The sequence below is a fragment of the Cyprinodon tularosa genome, unplaced genomic scaffold, assembly GCF_016077235.1.
Source record: "Cyprinodon tularosa strain WSP-4 unplaced genomic scaffold, ASM1607723v1 ctg118, whole genome shotgun sequence".
NCBI classification, from domain to species: domain Eukaryota; kingdom Metazoa; phylum Chordata; class Actinopteri; order Cyprinodontiformes; family Cyprinodontidae; genus Cyprinodon; species Cyprinodon tularosa.
In genome coordinates, this window is record NW_024037981.1 from 746,758 (window position 1) to 766,519 (window position 19,762).

Sequence of the window (19,762 nt, forward strand, 5' to 3'; positions counted from 1 at the left end):
CATAATCTTTTTTTTTTTTTGCTGACTTGCAGTTCATTCTCCTGACTCTGTATCAAATTTTGTTCCACTTCTCTAAACTTTTGATTTTGATTTAATTCAGAATCCCTCCAAGTAGCTCACCCTCTTCATTTTTCCTCAATCTTTTTTCCCTCCACTTAACTTTCCCTCTTTATGGATACAGTCCTCTGTGGGCATCCTGGTGACATTTTGTGGTTTACATCATCATCATCATCATCATCATCATCATCATCATCATCATCATCATCATCATCATGTTATTTAAAAAAAGTCCTGACTGGATTTCATATTTTAGAACCTTAAGATCTGAATTAAAAGTTTTATAAAACGTGCTGATCTTTATTTAAGGTTTGATGACTTTAAATTAAATTGCACGAATAAAATGTAAAGTTTTAGACATGGTGCTAAAGAGATGGGGGTCTGATCCTGGTTAGAGGACACTGGACCTCGGAACCGGCCTTGGCACCAACAGAACCTCAACCTCCATCTCTTCTGTTCCCAGATTTTTTTAGGATGCTCTGGGAAAGGCGTGGTTTGCAGCTCTACGTCACTGATGGATATATAGGCTGCAGCTGTGGCGTCGGGCTCGCGCTGCTGAGCAGATCACAGAAGAACCGGCCGGCGCGCGCTCACACACTCACGCTCCCCCCAAACAAAGAAGCACGCGAGGCAGCAGAGCATCCCACCCTTTCGGCCCAATCTCAGAAGCTTTCTCCCCCCCTCCCGCAGCCCCCCCATCCCAAATCAGAACCGAAGCCCCGACCATGACAGCCAACGGTTCGACTAACGGAACCAGCGACATGCTGCAGATCCAGTTCGGTCTCATCAACTGCGGGAACAAGTATCTCACCGCGGAGACCTTCGGCTTCAAAATTAACGCGTCGGCCACGAGCATGAAGAAGAAGCAGATCTGGACCCTGGAGCAGAGCGGGGATGACTCCAGCGCCAACGTCTTCTTCCTCAAGTCCCATCTGGGTCGGTACATCGCTGCGGACAAGGACGGGAACGTGACCGGAGACAGCGAGAGCCCCGGTCCGGAGTGCCGCTTCGTCATCACCGCCCACGATGACGGCCGCTGGTCCCTGCAGTCCGAACAGTTCGGCCGGTACCTGGGCGGAACCGAGGACCGGATCATCTGCTTCGCCCAGACGGTGTCGGTGGCGGAGAAATGGAGCGTGCACATCGCCATGCACCCGCAGGTCAACATCTTCAGCGTGACGCGCAAGCGCTACGCGCACCTGAGCGACAAGGTGGATGAGATCGCCATCGACCGGGACGTGCCGTGGGGGGTGGACTCCATGATCACGCTGGTGTTCCGGGAGCAGCGGTACCACCTGCAGACCTCCGACAACCGCTTCCTGAGGAACGACGGCGCGCTGGTGGCCACCACGGATAAGAGCACAGGATACACGCTGGAGTTCCGCTCCGGGAAGGTGGCCTTCAGGGACTGCAGCGGCAGGTACCTGGCTCCATCCGGGCCCTCCGGCACCATGAAGTCCGGCAAGAGCGCGCGGGTGGGGAAGGATGAGCTGTTCGTGCTGGAGCAGAGCCACCCTCAGGTTGTCCTCACCGCGGGAAACGAGCGGAACGTCTCCACCAGGCAAGGTGGGTGAGGTGGTGCAGACCAGTGCAGGTCCTCTGGGTGTGTGAGTGTGTTTGAATGTGACCCCCCCCCCCTGCTTACTGCACATCCTAAATGATCCATGCAGGATATGGTCCAATCACACACTACAGTGGCCTCTGTGTTATTGCCCTCTGAACAATGGCCTGAACCCACCAACACATGCAAGGCTCAGTGCAAATGCTTCATGGGTTAAAGCAATAGATGTTAGGATTAAAATCCTTATTATGGAGAGTTGTGTTCATTCAATGGCTAAAAATGATCACATAAGTGCAAGATGGGTGAGTGGTTCTGGTTTTTCTTTAGTTTTCGTTCTAAAAATGGACCAACATTGAAAATTTAAATGCAAGTCTGCATCCAAATCATGCTGCTTTTCATTGTAGTTAAACTCAAAGCATCACAGCAAATGCTGCATCTAGAGATGAATAACTGGTTCCTCTTTTTATTTTTTATTTTTTCAGCATTCTTTCTTTCAGTGTTTGATATCCCAGTCAGGGTTTGGCGCATCTTTAGATCAACTGCTTGCATTCAATTCCATCAGAGAGGAACTGCAGTCTTTTAAAGAAGACAAAAAAACTTTAAAAACATCCTTAAAATTGACAAAATTTTTAGCTAAAGGTTGTCAGATCTTGCTTCTATTAAAAGTACAGAAGAGCAAGAACAGACTAAGATGTATAGATTTTTACATAAAAAGAAAAACGTACAGAAGTTTTGTACTTTTTACTTTTAAGTACTTTCTTTGGGTTGTTTCTAGAGTTTAGTTAAGATGTATTTAAAGATTGCATTTGGTCTGCCAATCAGAAATCAGATCATTCCAGGGTTTGGCTGTTTGTTTATCTGGGGATCTATGAAGGTACACAAGGGTTGAACTTGACAATATGATTGGAAAGGTGAAAACTGGACACTTCAGGTCTGAATTGATGGGTGGTTTTGTCGTGGGTTGCACCGGTTGAGGTTTTCCTGTCAGATATCCTGTATTCTTTGAGGTCTGACTTGCTGCTTCTAAATTTAACAGGGGCTTTTATGCATTAGAACTGTGCATTGGGTACCTCTTTAATTGTGATTGGGACTTTGAGCCAAACACTGGAGCTTGGTGATGTCAAACTTACAAAGTACATTTAGCTGGTTGATGCATTTGTGACTGAATAGATTGGAGGTTGTTAGTTTTTAGGACTTGGATTGATCTGCTGATTGGTTAAAAATGTGAGTCATGGTTAATATTGTGTTTAAGTTTTATTGTTACGGTAGATTGGACAACAGCTGCCTCAGTGGCCCAGAGTGACCTGATCCAGAGTGACTTGCTCTAAATACAAAGAGGTTATCAGGACCTGGTGTTGTGGTCCATCTAATAAGATGTACCTGATGGCACCAACACTCAGATCACCACAGAACACTTTAAATACTCTCACTGAGGCTTATTTTCACACCAGATGTAGCTCTGTGTCTGGGTTTCAGATGTTTAATGGGACACAGACACAAGATTATTCCTCCACCTTCTTCCTTCCTCATCATGTAACTTTTTCCCCATCTTGAAATTTGTACCTCCTTTTTGAACCTCTTCCATTCTCGTCTTCTCTCCTCCCCCAACTCCTCCCTGCTCCCCCAGCCTTCAGACCGGCTTGTTGTCTCCAGTCTGCATTGTTACCATCCTTCATGCTGAGCTGTGGCTCTTCTTTGGGAGCTTAGATTTGACTCTGGAACATCTAAATAGATCGATTTAAATGCACGATCAGAGCAAATTAGATTCAGCTCATTGATTACATCAGTGGAGTTGAGGCGGATACGGGGGAATTGCCTGAAAGCGGTTGCTTGCTGTTGAATGTGATGAGTGGCAGGAATGTGTGAATGCTCTAGGATGTAGCTGCTGTACAGTCAGAGGAGCTACCATGTGGTCTCAGTGGCTTTGGAAACCATGATCTGATCCATCATTTTTAATTTTCTGCTGCCAAGTCTCCCTCACGCTGGGAGTGGCTCGCTCTTTCCATCTACTTCGTTTACATGTCAAGTATATTTCTCAGCTTTTGTTTCCAGCAGCGGCCACAGCTCTTTCTGACGTGGCCTGTTGTCTCCGGCACAAAATGGAGGCGTGCTAACGGAAGAGAGGGTTCAGATCAAAGGCTGCACATCTTCAGTGCTCTCTGGGTATACGCTGGTTTTGTTGTATTCATCTAGATCTAATTGCAGCGTATGCCATCCTGTCCTCAGAAATGGTGCCTCCCCTGGCTGCAAACCTGATTTAGAGCATCAATTATACTTTAAACATCCCATAGTTGGCTGTTAAACCTCATCTTGAAGGGATGCTACAATGCAAAATTGCAGATAAATTATGTCCAAGTCTATTTGAATAGTGTGTTTTGGCAAAGTGGTTTAAAGTTGATGCCCCAGAGGGATTGAATTTGGCAAATAGCAATTGTGGTGCCCCTGGTAAATGGATGGAAACGCCCTTTTTGAAATGTCAAATAAAAGGGATACCCCACTAAAAACTTTAGAGAAAACCCAGCCTTTATGAGCGGAAGTACGTTTATTCACTGGGTTAGGCATCTATTGGCTGGGAATGAAGAGAATGGCCACAATAATTTGCATCAATTCTTTAAAGTTATTATAGAAGCTGGTTTTCCCAACAAGACAGCACTTAGTTTTCATCCATAACGTTTCACAAGTTGGAAAAGAGCTAGAAGGGTCTATTAATTGCTACTCTTTACAACCCATCTACATTTGCAAAGGTTCTTGGTAGATTTTTGTGCCTGAACAGTTTATGTTGACTTTGCTATTATCTTATGACTTCCCTCCTTTTCAGTGTTTAAATTTTATTCAGAAAATCTGCAGTTTTCAAAGAGTTATTATTGTCTGTCCTCAAAGGTTCCCCACAACCTTTGGAAGGGAAGCATGTCTACAACATCCCAGGTTCAAACGGCGGCCATGTTTTCCCTAAATAGGCCGCTGTCGACCAACCTGGAGTGATTTTAATCTTAAAGCTCAGGTTATATCGCATTTTACAGATGAGCACAGCCCCAGTTGAAGTCGATGTTTACATTTAGGACAGTAAGAAAGAAGTTGGCATCTGATAATTGAGATAATTATTAGACCATTAAGATGCTGCTCTTTGCCACTGTGCTCCGAGATGTTTGGAAACTTCCACTTTACTGAGGCTAAATATGGTCTTATCCAGGATTGTGGCTAAGAGAAGTTTCCCTGAGACACTTTAGGAGACCTAAGGAGAAAAAGTAATCCATTACATTAAAGTTCTTGAACATCTTCTACATTACAAGGAGGGATTGAAATTAGGAAACACTATTTTAGTGTGGCTTTTTTTCCTGGAATTTGTTCCAATAGTCATTTTCTGCTAATAAAAATGACATCAGATGTTTTAAGGGTTATTTTGTATTTTTCTGTTTGCCTGGCATAGTGTGAATATAAACCTAAATTAGCCACCTCATCATTTTTTCTCTATGACTACTATTTAAAAAGTAGTGTTTTTTGCATACTGGTTGGTGTGATCTATGATGTTATTTTTTCCTTGTGAGGATAAAACCCTGATTTCCAATCTTAGAAAAGGTGTCATCTTTCTGTTAGCACTAAGCCTTTCTCCCTAAGGGTAATTAACCCCATTGACCTGTATTGATTTTTGCACATTCTAAACAGGATATGTGAATCCCTACAGGAATATCGCACTCTTCCCTCCAACAACTGGATGTTAGGGATGAGGATTAAATGCTGAGAGGAATAAAACCGGCTCCAGATGTTCAGCTAACATGCAGCAGCTCAGTCAAACTCTGCGTTGGCTGTTCGCCCTACTGACTCCAAACTGAGCCAAGATGGCGGTTTGGAGTCTGCTGGGTTTCATTAGCAGTGGGAGGTTTTAGACATTAGGGCCAGCTCAACTGGGTCAATCCAAAATCTGTTTTTGTCCTGCAAAAAGTAGGGATTTTGTGTTTTCTAAGCATTAGAGATGTAAATTTTCATAAGAAACCTTCTGTCTGTTTGTTTAAATGTTATATTCCCCTAAAATCTATTTAAAATTTAAATGTAATTTTTATCAGTTAACACTGATGGTTGTACGGAATTGTCCTGTGAAAACTGAATTATGAAATGGTCTCTTTTAGTTTATTATACATGCATTTGGATCTTCAACGATCGAGGGTCATTTTTGGTTGAATTTCTTTTTTTTTTTTTTTTTTTTTCAGTTAGATATTTTCTATTGGATGAAATATGTATGAAGCTGTACATTATGTATTAAAACAGCATCAAAATATCAATTTTCCCTCTGGTTATAAGAATTCATCAATAATTTGAATTGGGAGCAATGGAGCTGTCACACTGAGAGCAAAGTCTGTGAAAACAGGACTCTTCTTAAAACGGGTGAAATTATCAGAGCCCTTTCAGTCCTCATGGAGAAGGAATAAAAATGATGCATTTGTTTCCATTGGTAAAACTAAGAGAACAAACCGATATGCAGTAATGTGTTTATAGAGGCTCAGTTTGGTCTGTTGTATGGAGCAGGCCATCAATCATAAAGGAGCCTCTCCTCCTCTGACTTCTGCTTTATTATAGGTTGGACTTCTGCTTGGCTCCAGTGTGTCAGGCTGCTGAGGGTGTGTCTCCAATCAAAGCTGACTTCAGAGTCTTATATTGGTAGTTAAGCTTGGCTCGTATTGGAAAACCTGCAGTTTCATAATGTAACTTCTCACCTCGCTTGACCCAAGCCTTACGTCTTCCATGACGGAGACTGAGGGCTCAAAATGATGAAATTGAGCAACGTTGCTTTTTTTCTCTCTCTTATGCTATCCTGTTCTATTCATCTCAAGGCACATTACAGTTCAACCAGATCATACAGTTGAACATATTAAATGTTTTCTAAGGAAAACCAGTTAATTGCATCGACTCATTGACTTGAATGCAATCGCTCACACCAAGCATGCTTGTAGTGACAGTGGAGAGGAAAAACTCCCTTTTAACAGGTAGAAACCTCCAGCAGAACCAGGCTTGGTGTGAGCGGGCATCTGCTGAGGCTGACTGGGGTTCAAGGAGAAGGACACGGAATGCGTGTGATTTCATGGGCTGTGTCCTCCAAGGACGGGTCTGCCTGGACTGGATCCTTCGAAGTCCGTGAAAATAAGGATACTGGAAGAGTCTGGCTGAGAATCAAACGGGTCCAGTCTTTGGCGAATTTGAGAAACGAAGCAGGAAAAGAATGAATACCAAACTCTTCAAAACAGTTTCTTCTTAAATTTTAATTTAAACTAAACAAAGACTACACTCGTGAGAATACAGCGAACAAATAAAAGCAAATGTTATAATAGAAACCGTTGTCAGTCAAATAACACGTTGCTGTTAAATAACACGTTTCAATAAACCAAACATTACCCGCCACATTTCTGACTTAATAACCGTTAAAACTATTTTCATTCATTTCAGACAGAACTATTCACATACCTGTATTATATTAAACTGAACTTCCAATACTCACTATTGTTTGGCACCAAGTAAGCTTTCCTCTGATCACGGAGCAGGCGGCTTGCTTGGTCTTGCAATGAATGACGGGATAACCAGGTATAGATTGGATACATCGAACCCATCCTTGAAATCGGGCAAAAAGGACGTATTTGTAGGGCGCATAACCAGGAGTCTTGGAATCCGACCAGACCTCGGCCAATGAATCTGGCCTTCGGAGGACACATCTCATAAATCGAACGCACCCATAGTGTTCTCTGCAAAGTGTTGCTCTCTCTCGCTCTCTTGCAGTCTGCATTGGAAGAAGCAGATAAGCTCTGTGATGTCAAGGTAAAGAGTATAATTTAAAATGCCTTTTAAATGTGGCTCATCTGTACCTTTTATATAGTAGTAGCATTGATCCCGTTGATTCAAGCTAGTTTTATTTAAACCAAACAAGACCCCATTTTTTGTCAATATAAAAATCAAACTACTTTATCTGGATATGACGGGTTTTCTATCAGGCTGAAGGTATAATGTTAAAGTTGGTCATTTTTTTTCAGAGGCAATGAGAAAATTGCCCTGCACTAATTGGAAAATTAGTCGTTTTAATGCAGGCGTTGCAGCATACGTTGTGCTCTTGCCTGTTTCCGGTTCATAACATCCACTTTTCTCATCAGCGGTCGCAAATTCCCAGAGAGACAATTTAACGACCCTCATGTGGTCAGGACCATTATTATCAGTCCTTTAGCCTGGAGCTTAGTGGCTCTTAAAGCGGCTCCGCTCAGCTCTTTCGACTTGTTAGCTGAGGCCTGAAGACGTCTGGAAGCCCATTACATCTCATCCTCTTCTGCGACCACCGACTGTTCTTTGTAAATGGAAGTTTTATTTTAGTTTTTGTTTGGTTTGTATGGGTTACAGTGAAATGCCCTGGAGCGTTTGGTCTTGTGGCACTAGAGTTTTGTTTCCCAGCTGCCTCATGTGACTAACCTCCAGTCCGACTGCGAAATTGATTTTACGAGGTTTGTTATGAAGAAAGGAGGCAGTAGTTCTACCAGCTAGAATAAAGCCAGGAAATACAGAAAATATAAAGCGGCTTTTAAGATTATCTTAAAAGAATTAATGGAAAAGGGATCGTTTATGGTTAAAGGGGATATTTCAAGATGGGAATAAAGCCAGTATCAGATTCTATTGTTTGATACTTTGAGAAAGAGGAAAAAATTAACCAAATATTTAAAGTTGAAATGTATATATTGGGAAACAAATCTATTTTTATGAGTTAGCTGGTTGTAAAAGTGGTATGTTAGCCAACCTGCAGTCCGCTACTTTATAGGGAGGCTGCATTAATGACCATATATAAAACGTTTTCTAAAAGACCAATCCCTTGTCCTAAACTTCCAGTTTAGATAGAATTTAGACACTGAAATAGAAATAATGAATCTGCTCCATTTCTACAAACGAAGAAATACCCACAAATGCCAGCCTTGATCCTCCTTTTCTTTTTAAGTGGGGAAAAAACAGCATTACAGTTTGGAACCTTTTATCTATGATAATTAGTAGGACCTGAGGGGCCTTTAAATATTCATTTTGTTAGTTTTAGACTCCTTATCAAGTTTTCTTGTGCATGGTAGAGGCTGCAGTCTGAAGCTGTTGCGTCTGGCCGTGACTCAACCCCGACACCCTTTCTGCATCCTTCACCTCCAGCTGACGGGAAATGAGACACGAGTCGCACATATTCGACCTTGTCTGCTGCGCTAATCTATGCAGGATGAAGGGCGATGATTTGTGGCCTCCGTCTGCGGCGCGGTGCCTTCAGTCCTCTGCATGAAATTGGAGAGCGTTGCATTCATGCTTTTACAGTGAAGTGAAGCGTTGGTGAGCTGATATGTAAAAGTGTGTTTATAGAGGCTCGGTATGTTTCAGTGTCGCTTTATTTTTTTTAAAGAGCCTACCAACCCAGCTTTGCATCATCAACCACAGAGAAGCCTCTCCTCCTCCTCTTCTTAGGGGGTTTCTGCTTCATTATAGGCTGGACCTTCAGCCTGCAGATCGTGTCCCTGATCCAAACTTGAACACTGGAACCCGAATCAACTCCCACCAACACATAATGCAGTCACATCTGTCTTTGTTGTCAGACCCTTGGCTCCTTGTTCTGTCTGCTGGGATCAGAATAATGGCTGCTGATCTGGCTCCCTGTTTGTATTCCAGCTGGTCGCCTCCTCGCTCCGGCCTGCAGAACAATAGACGCACACACAAACAGGCACACAATCGGCCTTGATGCAATCGCGTGCGTTCACAGCAGGCCTCTTGTGAAGACTCTCTGGAAACGAGGAGGACCCGCTGAGCTGGCCGCCGCAAGACTGAATGCGGTGGGTGGGGAGGACGCAAAGATGGAGGGTTGTTTGTGCGTCTGAAGGACCTTCCTACCCCTGTGGTCACCACTTTTAGTAGAGAAGGACATGCAGTTTGTCCATGATCTACCCCTCACCCCCTGTTTATCCCTGAGAGCTTCACAAACTGATCAGCAGAGCTAAATCTGTTCTGTAGCTGCAGGCAGAATCCCCCCTCCCTCCCTCTTTCAGGCCTTGGGAGTGTTTTGTCTCCATCATTTCCTTTTAAAAATATTTTTTTGTCCTTTTGGGAAAACATTGGAACCAGTTTCATCTCAAACATGAAACGTCCTCCTCTGCTATATTTCCACTGCTGAAATGGGAGCTTTTTCTTCAAATATCTGGGCAAACTGAGAGGGAGGACAGCTGAAAGGTCTCTTGACATTATTCAAATTATTCATTTGCTGCAAATCAAGGTAAAGGTGCAGCATGCAAACTCTAGTCGTCCGTTTCATGTTACACTTGCATGAAAAATGAGCAGGATACTGTCGAGGCTTTTCAAAACAACTTGCAACCGAAAAGTTATTCCTCATTTATTAGAGCTATAACTTTAACCCTGGGTGCTTTCCCTGAATGTTCAGACTTCTGGCTGGGTTATATGCTCCATTTAAACAAATGAAATTCTCTAATTATCCAGGTTTCTGGTAGAAGTTTATATTTTTACATGGCAGCAAAAGGCTCTGGTAACTGTCCATCTGTCTTTGGTAACTGTGTTTTTTTTTTGCCACCGCTGATGAACGCTGACTCCTGATGACGCATATGTTTAAGATCTGCTCCGTTCCTGCTTTGAAGCTGGACACTATTAAGCTGGTTGAGTTTACTGATCGTCCAACAGAGCAGTTGTCTCCTCTGTCTGCAGCAGATAAACTCAGATTTCATCCTCTTTATGCGCTCCTCCTTAATGCCACGTGGTTTCCATTCTGATCCCTGCTCCCCTCAGTCATCTGTTTGTTTTGAAATATTTGGTTGTGCACCAGTTCGTTTCTGCAGAAATTCGCGTTAAATCCTTCCATAAGGTTTCTTGGAATATAACTCTCTCCGTGCGTTCTCTGACCTGAGCAGAGGCTCTGTGAGGGCTGTAGAGGGGCAACAGCTGGGGGGGGGGGGTCATGTGTGAAACCATGACTCCATTTGTCCTTTTCCTCAAACATCTTTCTTTCTCCGTGTTTGGTTTGCTCAGCACACATTTAGAGTTCCCAAACGGTCTCTCTGGGAGCCCTCTGGCTATAGGTCCCGCCTCGCCATCACCTCGGCGCGGACAAAAGACCACATTGTGTTGGATGAAGTGTCCGTTCATCCATCAGCTGAATCATATTTATTCACCACTTTGTTGCTCTTAGAAGCCAGAGTGAGGCCTGTTTGATTTTTATAATTGCATTTTTCATTCTGATTGGCCGACTTGTGCAGTCAAACACAGCCTGCTCACATGTCACCATGGTAAACGACTTCCTTACTAATATCTGGTTCACATGGCAGGATTTTCTAATTGCTGGTTGATTTATAAAACATGCAACGATTAAAAGAAGAATCGTATAAACGATGGCTTTAGTTTTTTTGTTTGTTTACATTTTGATGTTGGACAGGAAATATCGTAAAACCTCTCAAACAGCAGGATATAGTAAATACTGATGACTGACGGCGATCAACCAACACCCCAATTGTTTTCTGATTGCTTTCTATTCAACAATGAGGCATAAAACTCGTTTAGGTCGTTGTTTTGTCTTTGGGAACAGACAAGACAATCCAATGTGTTGGATTTCCAGGTTATGATGTCATTTGGAGTCCTTTATCAACCAACCGGAGGTCTTTAGATCCGCTACAAAAATTAAACTAAACTATAAACACTTTAGGTGAGTGGCAGCCTGGTGGTTAAGGCGTAGGGCTTGGAATCCTGAGGTTGTGAGTTTGAAATCCATTCCCACAGACTGCCTCTCTGGCTGTCTGTGCAAAGACCCTTAACCATTCAATTTCTCCCTGGGCGTCCCATGATGGCAGCCCACTGCTCCCCCAAAGGGACGGGTTAAATGCAGAGAGTTAATTTCTCCATTGTGAGATCAATTAAGTTAATTTTAATGGTAAAATGCTTAGTTACAAAATCTTTTTCTGCTGATGCTCCTTGTAATATTAATATACTTTTGGATAGTAATATTGTAGAAATGTGGGTCAGAAGCTGAAAAGTTTGGGATCTTGACAAACGCATTCTCATTGGTTCATCATTGGAGCCATCATGGTAATCAGGGAGTCGAATGTCAGAAGGGGAGATATCGGGTCAAAAACGGGTTTCTTTGAAACTTCCTTCCCACAGTAACAACCTCAACACTGAAGAGTGTTTTGTGTTTGTAGCAGTTCTTTCTCGGCCTCATTACTGCTTCTGCTGGAATTGGCTGATTTGGGAGAAAAGTTGTCAGTTCCTGATTGTTACCTGGAACCAACCTAAAAATGGGTTTAAATCGGTTTTAATTTATAAAAGCTGCAGCTCTGTAGAACGCTCACATCCGTCTCTATGGGAGCTCTCGGTGACGCTGCTCCATCCTGACGGCTGATCCTTTGAAGCTCATGGAGCTCCGACAGATGTGGCCTAGTGTGCAGCTGTGTCAAATCCCTCTAATCTGAGCCGCCTGATGCTCATTTAGTCTCTTCTGATCCTGACCACAGGATGTGTGTGACCATCTCATTAACCTCTCTCTATCGACTCTCTACCACCCAGGCATGGACCTGTCGGCCAATCAGGATGAAGAAAGCGACCAGGAGGTGTTCCAGGTGGAGATCTGCCGCGAAAACCGGAAGTGTGCGTTTCGGACCGCCGCGGGGAAGTACTGGACTCTGACCGCTAACGGAGGCCTGCAGTGTACCGCCTCTAGCAAGTAAGAATCCCACTCGGCATGAACACACCTGTTCCAGTTCGTCAGGATGGGCTGCAACAGGAAATCTGGTCCCTCACTGCAGTTGGCGTTTCCTCGTAACACGAGCCCTGCCATGGCGGTCAGTCTGTGTGTGTTTGGGTTTTCAGAGAGTGGGAGGTTAAGAGTGACTGACCTCTTGTCCTGGTAGTGCCACATTGTTGGAGATGAAGTGTGTGTCTGGTTGGGGGGGGGGGTATTTTATGTGCAGTAGTTCTTTCCAAGCAGGCTGTTAACCTCTGACCTCTGATCCAGGTTTACAGATTTCCCCTCTGAGGCTCATGATCCTGGATAAGGACCCTTCACCCTAAATGACACAAAGGAGAATCATTTCAAATATGAGATCCTTTTTTTGACTATTTGAGCTCTATTTTTATTTATTTTATTATTTTTAAAGAGGAGAAAAACTGGATTCCTCCTGTTGCAAAATAAACTCTATTGTCATCTGAACGCAAAAGAGGGAAAAAGGAAAAAACTGAAGCTGCAGATGTTTCCTTATGCATCTTGATGGTAATGGATGGGGGTTACTGTTCTGATTCCTCTGCAGAAACTTCCCCACATTCCTCACTTACATTCCTGAGATTTGGCTCAAATGACTCCTGCCAACAGGACCACAGGAATCTGATCTCCAAGCGAACCAGATGGGGGGTTAAGAAAACACTCCAAATGTTTATCAGCTTCTTGAAAATGGGGAGAAAATCAGAGTTTCCAAATGGAAGGATTTCCACACAGTTAAACGGAGGCCTACTAAACCAATCTGTTCTCAGATCAAACAGTTTTCTCCGATGTGTGTGATATCCTCTGGGGTCAAACGTCTGTAAAGCTGCTTTTCTGTAAGTTTAGATTTAGTTGATTTGGTTCATGGACATTGATTTCACACAGAGGAGATAGTTTAAGCATTTTTTGCTTCTTTTGATGATTGTTTATAAAGTAATGAGAGCCTTAAAAGTTTCTTTCTTTCATTTTGAATGTTTATAACCTACAGAATATTTTTGGGTAAACAGCACCTGGAGGGTAAACCACAAAGGTTGCTGCAGCCCAGCATGTTAATGGAAAGTTGAGTGGAAGGAGAAAATGCAGGAAAGGCTGTACAAAGTAAATTTCTGCAGCCTGAAAGAGATTGAGAGGAAAATCCCTTTTGATTGTTATCTGGAGTGGGAGCTTCATAATGTGACCTTACCTGTAGATGGAGATTCACCAGAACCACAGCCCAGTATTCAGAACATGGGACATTATTTACGCCACTGACTCAGAGAGAATATGAGGAGCTTCTTCCTTTGATTAATGAATGGAGGTCGCGAGTCTGTAGGAAGAGGATTGTCAGTGATGGTTTGATGTGTGGTAACATCTGCAGCTGGTGGTTCACTAAGTTAGCTGGAGGTCTGCGCTGCATTCTGCTGTCGATCTTTCTATAGGTCCTTATTTACCAGCGCCCCTCCACACTACCCTACTGGTTTACAGTCACTGTGGTCGACTGACATAAGCTGAACTCTACAGATTTCATAGTTTTCATTTCAATCATGTATTACCAACACCAAAAGTCAAAAAACAGAAAATAAGAGGTTTTACACAATTTGCACAAAGAAAAAGGGGGAAGATCTTATAATTTCCTGCATATCTCCTTATCAACAACTCTTGGTGTACATTTTTGAGTTTTAGTCCAGCATAGTAACATTTTAGAGCTGTAACTGTTGGATGCCCTTTAAAAAAAATATATATATAAATACATATATATGATATTAATAAACTATCTAGTGCAGGAAATCTTTTTTCATTCATATAGAACCATCATTTTATTTCTTTTTTTAAGAGTTTGAAAAAAAGAAAATCAGATCCAATTTTAATCTCAGTTGTGTAAAATTAAATTGTTTTTCACCATAACAAAATGGATCAAAAAAGTATCAGTAAGATGCTCTTAGCTAATTTTACTTTCAGATATTCTATGTTTAAAACATGGGTTTGTTATATCTATTTTTTATATTTAAGATTTTTAACTTTATTTCCTTTTTCTGAATATAAGAGCCATTTTTAAAGTTCTTAGAGCCCCTTGCTGCCCTGGAGCTGCAGGCTGCAGAGCTCTGATCTATAGAATAAAGGAGAAACTATGGACCCAGCAATGCATAGGACCTGAAGGCCTCTGATGGAGACGCCACTGCCTCCATGTTACACTGCATTTTATTCACTGAGATAAAACTTATAAGTGAAGATTCTCTTATTGTTTTATTTGAGCAAAAGAAAAGCAGTTTTCTTTCCCTAAAATGACCTTAAATCTTAACATCGGTGAGACGGTTTGAACCGAGCGAGTGGAACAGCTTTATGATCTAGAAGCAGAGTCGATGACCTTATCCACTCCATGCAGTCGCCTCAAACTGATCTACCAGCTAAAATATATATCTTTTTCCCTGCAGGTCCACCAACTGCTACTTTGACATTGAGTGGCGTGGGAAGCGGCTGACTCTCCGCGCAGCCAACGGGAAATACGTGGCTGCCAAGAAAAACGGCCAGCTTGCCGCCACCATGGACTCTGCAGGTTGGTGGGAGGTGTTGATCTGCTGCGCTGACAGAGCCGAGGAGATAACTGATTTATAGCGGAGCGCTGACACACTGGGGGTCAGAGGAGTTAAAGTAATGAAATCATGTCTGGATGCTCCAGTTGTTTGTCAGCGTTTCTGAAAGGAGCAGCTAAACGTTGCTGTTTTTCAGCTCTGGGAGATTTAGTTTGTTGTTTTCTGTCTTTAATTATGGAAATTAGAACCAGGAATCTGAAATGTTCTGCGTACACAGAATCCCACTTTGCTGTGTTGGATTAAAAAAAAAAAGCTGAAAAATCATAAAAACTAAAAGTATAATTTATTTAAAGTCTTGTTTTTGTTCTGCTTTCCATTGAGAGCCTGCTGATGGAGGCTAAGATGTGGATCAGAAGAACTTCTAAAACAGTCAATTTCATTTTAGCTTCACTTCTGTTTTTTATTTTCTGTGTTAAGCAAACAGGAGAAATCGGGGTCATATTAAAGCTTTAACCCCGATGATCTGGATTTTAACCTTATAAAGCCCAAACCATGAAAGCTTTGTTAAAAAAACAGAATATTTTTAATACAGTCTTCTTTGATCTGTGGGAAAAAATCAATATAAATAGGAGTTTTTTATGCATTTAATTTGTTCTGTTAATTAAATATGTCAAAAAGTAAATACATTTTTGACATTATAGGAGGAGCAGATTCCAGCTTTAATGCTTATTGGTATGATTGCAAAACTTTACATTTTAAATCACTAAATAAACGATTAAAAAAGTAAAATAAATTAATAATGATTAAGAAAAAGCTGCTCAAATGTTTCAAACAATAATGAACTCCATTCAAAAATATTTCCAGCCTTTCTGCAGTGAGCAGTTGTTGAGAAAGCTGAGTGGTCACACAACTTTAAATTAGATTTGCAATTTAAAATATCAACTTTCCAATAGCTTTAAATAGTCTTTAGCTTTTAATACTGGTGATCAGCACACCTAGCATAACTAAATCAATCTGTTTCCTGCAGAATGTTTTGCCGTATCTTCACTCTGAGATATTCAAATCATCAGAAGAACTAAAAATAAAACCAGGAGGGTTTGCAGCCTTGCTCTCTCTTGCCGTTGCTCAGCCTGAATAAAATGCAATAAAGATCGCCCATGACGGGTTTTTCATTTTATCTTTTCAGGTGGATTTTTTTTTTATTCTACCTGATTTGTGCAGCTGTGTTTTTTTGGATTAGCAATGATTCTTTAGGTTGATATTGTTTCTCTTCCTCTACATAAAATATCCAAATAATGTGATAAAGGATGTTCAACAAGTATCAATATCAAAAAGAAAAAAATAATTAAATCAAATCAAACAGTAGGTGAAATAAAAACTACCCTTTTTTTAAGGCTGGGAAACTTATTTTCAGTTGCATAAACCTGGAAAAACTAAGTGTTGAATATGGAAACAATAAGTCAAGTCGGTTCAGAGAACCATTTTAGTGGTAATCTTGTAATCTTTGTGAAATGCGGGAAAACAAACCTTTTGAGTCACAGGCTCTTGTTCTATTCATCTTTAACACAAATCGCTGCTAAAGAGATGCTGCAAATCAAAAGTTAAGTCTTAAGTTTAAAGTCGTATTTAATTTACCAGTAATCAAGGATTGGAACTGCCATGCAGTGGTTAGAGAGCATCTGTAAAGGTTGCAGACTTTAAACTCAGACTGTTACTGTCCTTGAAACAAAAACAGTTTTGGTAAAAAATATAGATAGAAAATCTAACTAAGGGACAACAAGCTCTACATAGATATGATCCTTAAGTTTAAGACTTGTAGTTTATTCATAATCATTTCTGAGCCACCACTACTTTCACATAAGTTAGAAAAAGAAAAGGCTGCTTTAAGTTACTAAAACATAAAATTGAAAGTTTGGCACACTTTTTAAAAGCAAAATTTATCATTGGGTTAAAGTAAACTTAAAAGTTTTAAAGTTATTTGCCTTAACATTGAGTTGAGCTGATCGTCCATCTTCTAAAAGTCAGCAGAGGTCAGAGCAGTTCCTTTCTTTCTTCTGACCTCGTGCTTAAACGCATCTAGAAAATGGCTGAAGGGGTCTACATGGTGTGTACCCTTTCTTTATAACACTGATCTACCATGAAAGGCTTCAGCTTTTTGAAATCTCAGATGTTTCATGAGGTTTTGCTCGCCGTTTTCCTCTGCAGTATCCAAACAGCCGCTCCCACAGAAACCAGAAAGTTTGTTGTTGGGAGGATTTCAAGCGTCGCTGCTGCTGGTTCTCCAGCTGCAGGTCTCAGATTACGGCGTTTGTTAATCAGCCCTGAGGGTTTTTTTTTTATGCTGCAGGTGAAGTGGATAAATAAACATAACGCTGTGTGACGAGCATGTGCTCTTCCTTCAGGAGAGTCTGAGGAGTTCATAATGAAGCTGATCAACCGTCCAATCATAGTTCTGCGTGGAGAGCACGGCTTCATCGGCTGCAGGAAGGTGACCGGCACGCTGGACTCCAACCGCTCCTCCTACGACTACTTCACTCTGGAGTTCAAAGACGGGGCTTACAGTCTGCAAGGTCTGGGATGAAAATCCTCAATTTTTTTCTTTTTTAAAGATTTTTACAGAAATGACTGATCATGATGTTTGCGTTTGATTCAATTAGATCTGACTTTTTTCTCTACTTAATCGTCGTCCTGCAGATTCGACTGGAAAGTACTGGATGGTTGGGAACGAGCAGGCGGTGGTGAGCAGCAGTGACACCCCCGTCGACTTCCTCTTCGAGTTCTGCGACTACAACAAGCTGGCCGTCCGCCATGCCGCCGATGGGAAGTACCTCCGCGGGGACCACGCCGGCGTACTGAAGGCCAACGCCGACGACCTGGAAACCGCCACCATGTGGGAGTACTAAGGGATGGAGGCAGTCTGATGCCGCCACCCCCCTAAATCTACCCCCCCCCCCATATTAAATCTCGTCCTTTTTGACTTTACATGTCGACAAACTGCACAGAGAGATCGGCACCGCTCTAAGGAAGGAGACGCTCCTCTCTCCCTCCCTTTCCTTCCTTTTTCTTTTTCCACCGTCCGATCTGCCATTCAGCCCCAACCTGTATCTGTTGCCATAGTTACCACAGGGCTGTGCACTTTTCCTGCTTGGATTTGTCTCGCTGCACGACTTGTCGCTCCTTGAGCAGATGCCACGTTTAAACGGCCCCTCTTTCCCTCAATATGAACCTCCTGGTTGTGTTCCTGGTGTCTGAACTGGACCGGTGGATCCTTTTTTCCCTTTGATCCGAGCTCCAAACTCAGACCTCCATCTTTAACCAGGATCAAGTGATCCAGGTCTGTTTTAGAGGAGACGGATCTTAGGAAGCTTTGTGCTCTGCCTCCATCAGTCCAGATTCAGGGTTTGTTTGTTTATAAGAGCTGAGTGTAAAATAATTGATGATGTTTGATGGGATAAAGCCCTGCTCCTTTCATCTCAAATGTATGATATTTAGATGTAAGCCTGTGTCGCTCGCTAGCTGTATTATTAATGGTTGGTCAGAGGGGGAAGATCTTAGCAGGTTGTAGGAAAATTGAAAACCTCTGAGAGCTGTAGTCCAGAGAAATGGTATAAAAGGTTAAAAACTGTGCAGATACATGTTTATGTTTGCTGCACTCTTGCACAGTTGCGTTGGTTTCTTGCTCCAAGTCCAAGGCACAGACATTATCATGGTAAAGCTTAGAGTATTAATGTAGTGAAACAATTTAACGGAGGCTTAGAAAGCTGCTTTATTTTTGTTTTAAATTCCTCGACCAAACGTTCACCTGAGCCTTTACGCTGACCCAGCTTTTGATGCTGGATAGATTAACTGTTTAACTGGAATCTGGTGCTACAGACATCCTCATCGCTCACGGTGATCTATCCCTAACATCTCCGCTCCACATCAAAGAGCCGAATTATCCCGTTACTGAAATCTCTTTTTATTTGTGTTGGTTTAGTCCTGTAGCTTTCTGCATCCATGGGATTCCCTCCACTCTTCGCCAACAGAAATCCATCTCCAGATTTTTCACAATCCTCCAGAAACTCCTCAAACGACCAATCACTGCAGAGCTGTGAAACGATGCATGGTTGGATCCAGTCGGTCCAATTTAGTTTCTGATGTTTTCCACCAAAGGCTTGTTGGAGTGGAAAAACCTTTGGCAAACTGGATGTTGGGAGGGTAAAGGTGTGGTAATGACTGTGCCTTACTCTTGAGTTTTGATTTTTGGCAGTAGGATAATAAATTAGACAAAAAAAAGAGAAAATGGAAGTCCACATCTTTGCTTTGTAAAACTGGAACCGTTTTTGTATTATTTTGTACTATTTTTCTGAGATATTGTGGAGTAATCTCTCTTGTGCCATTGGTTCACCTGAAATCCAGCAACCAATAAAAACTGGAATTTGAAACGCACAGTGAATGGCTGGTCTTCTTGCTTTGCTAACGTGTCAATATGAATAGAGGTACCCAAAAATATTAAAAGTAAACATAAAAGAAATTGAAATATTTAATAAAAAAAGGGTACTTGAATACTGAGGAAATATTTCATCTGATTTAATGTTTAAAAATACTGCAGTCAGACATTATGCGCAAGTTGTATTTTAAAGGCCAAAATGCATTACAATAAATTTCATGATTATAAAAAGAAATTACAGAAAAAATCTTGTTTCAAAATTTTTACCTGATCTTTAAATAGATTTATAGCAGGAAAAGTAGTCGTAGTAGTTGCAATGCTTCACAGGAATATAAATCTTAACATTTTTTCACTATGCAAAGGCTGTTTAGATGCATTTTGAATGATGCGAATAGAGAAAAGTTACAGTACAAACCTTTAGCATAGAGGCTCTAATCATTTAACCAGAGCTAAAATGGTTTAAAGCA

The 19,762-nt window shown here is 41.8% G+C and overlaps 1 protein-coding gene across 1 annotated transcript; it reads left to right on the forward strand.

Annotated features, from left to right (window-relative positions):
* Positions 1-594: 594 nt before the first annotated feature.
* On the forward strand, positions 595-19,294 carry fscn1a (fascin actin-bundling protein 1a). The gene is made up of 5 exons (XM_038267247.1): positions 595-1,623; positions 12,167-12,323; positions 14,768-14,889; positions 17,269-17,436; positions 17,561-19,294. The coding sequence occupies exons 1-5, from the start codon at positions 783-785 to the stop codon at positions 17,767-17,769; spliced, it is 1,497 nt and encodes a 498-aa protein (XP_038123175.1). The 5' UTR covers positions 595-782; the 3' UTR covers positions 17,770-19,294.
* Positions 19,295-19,762: the final 468 nt, after the last annotated feature.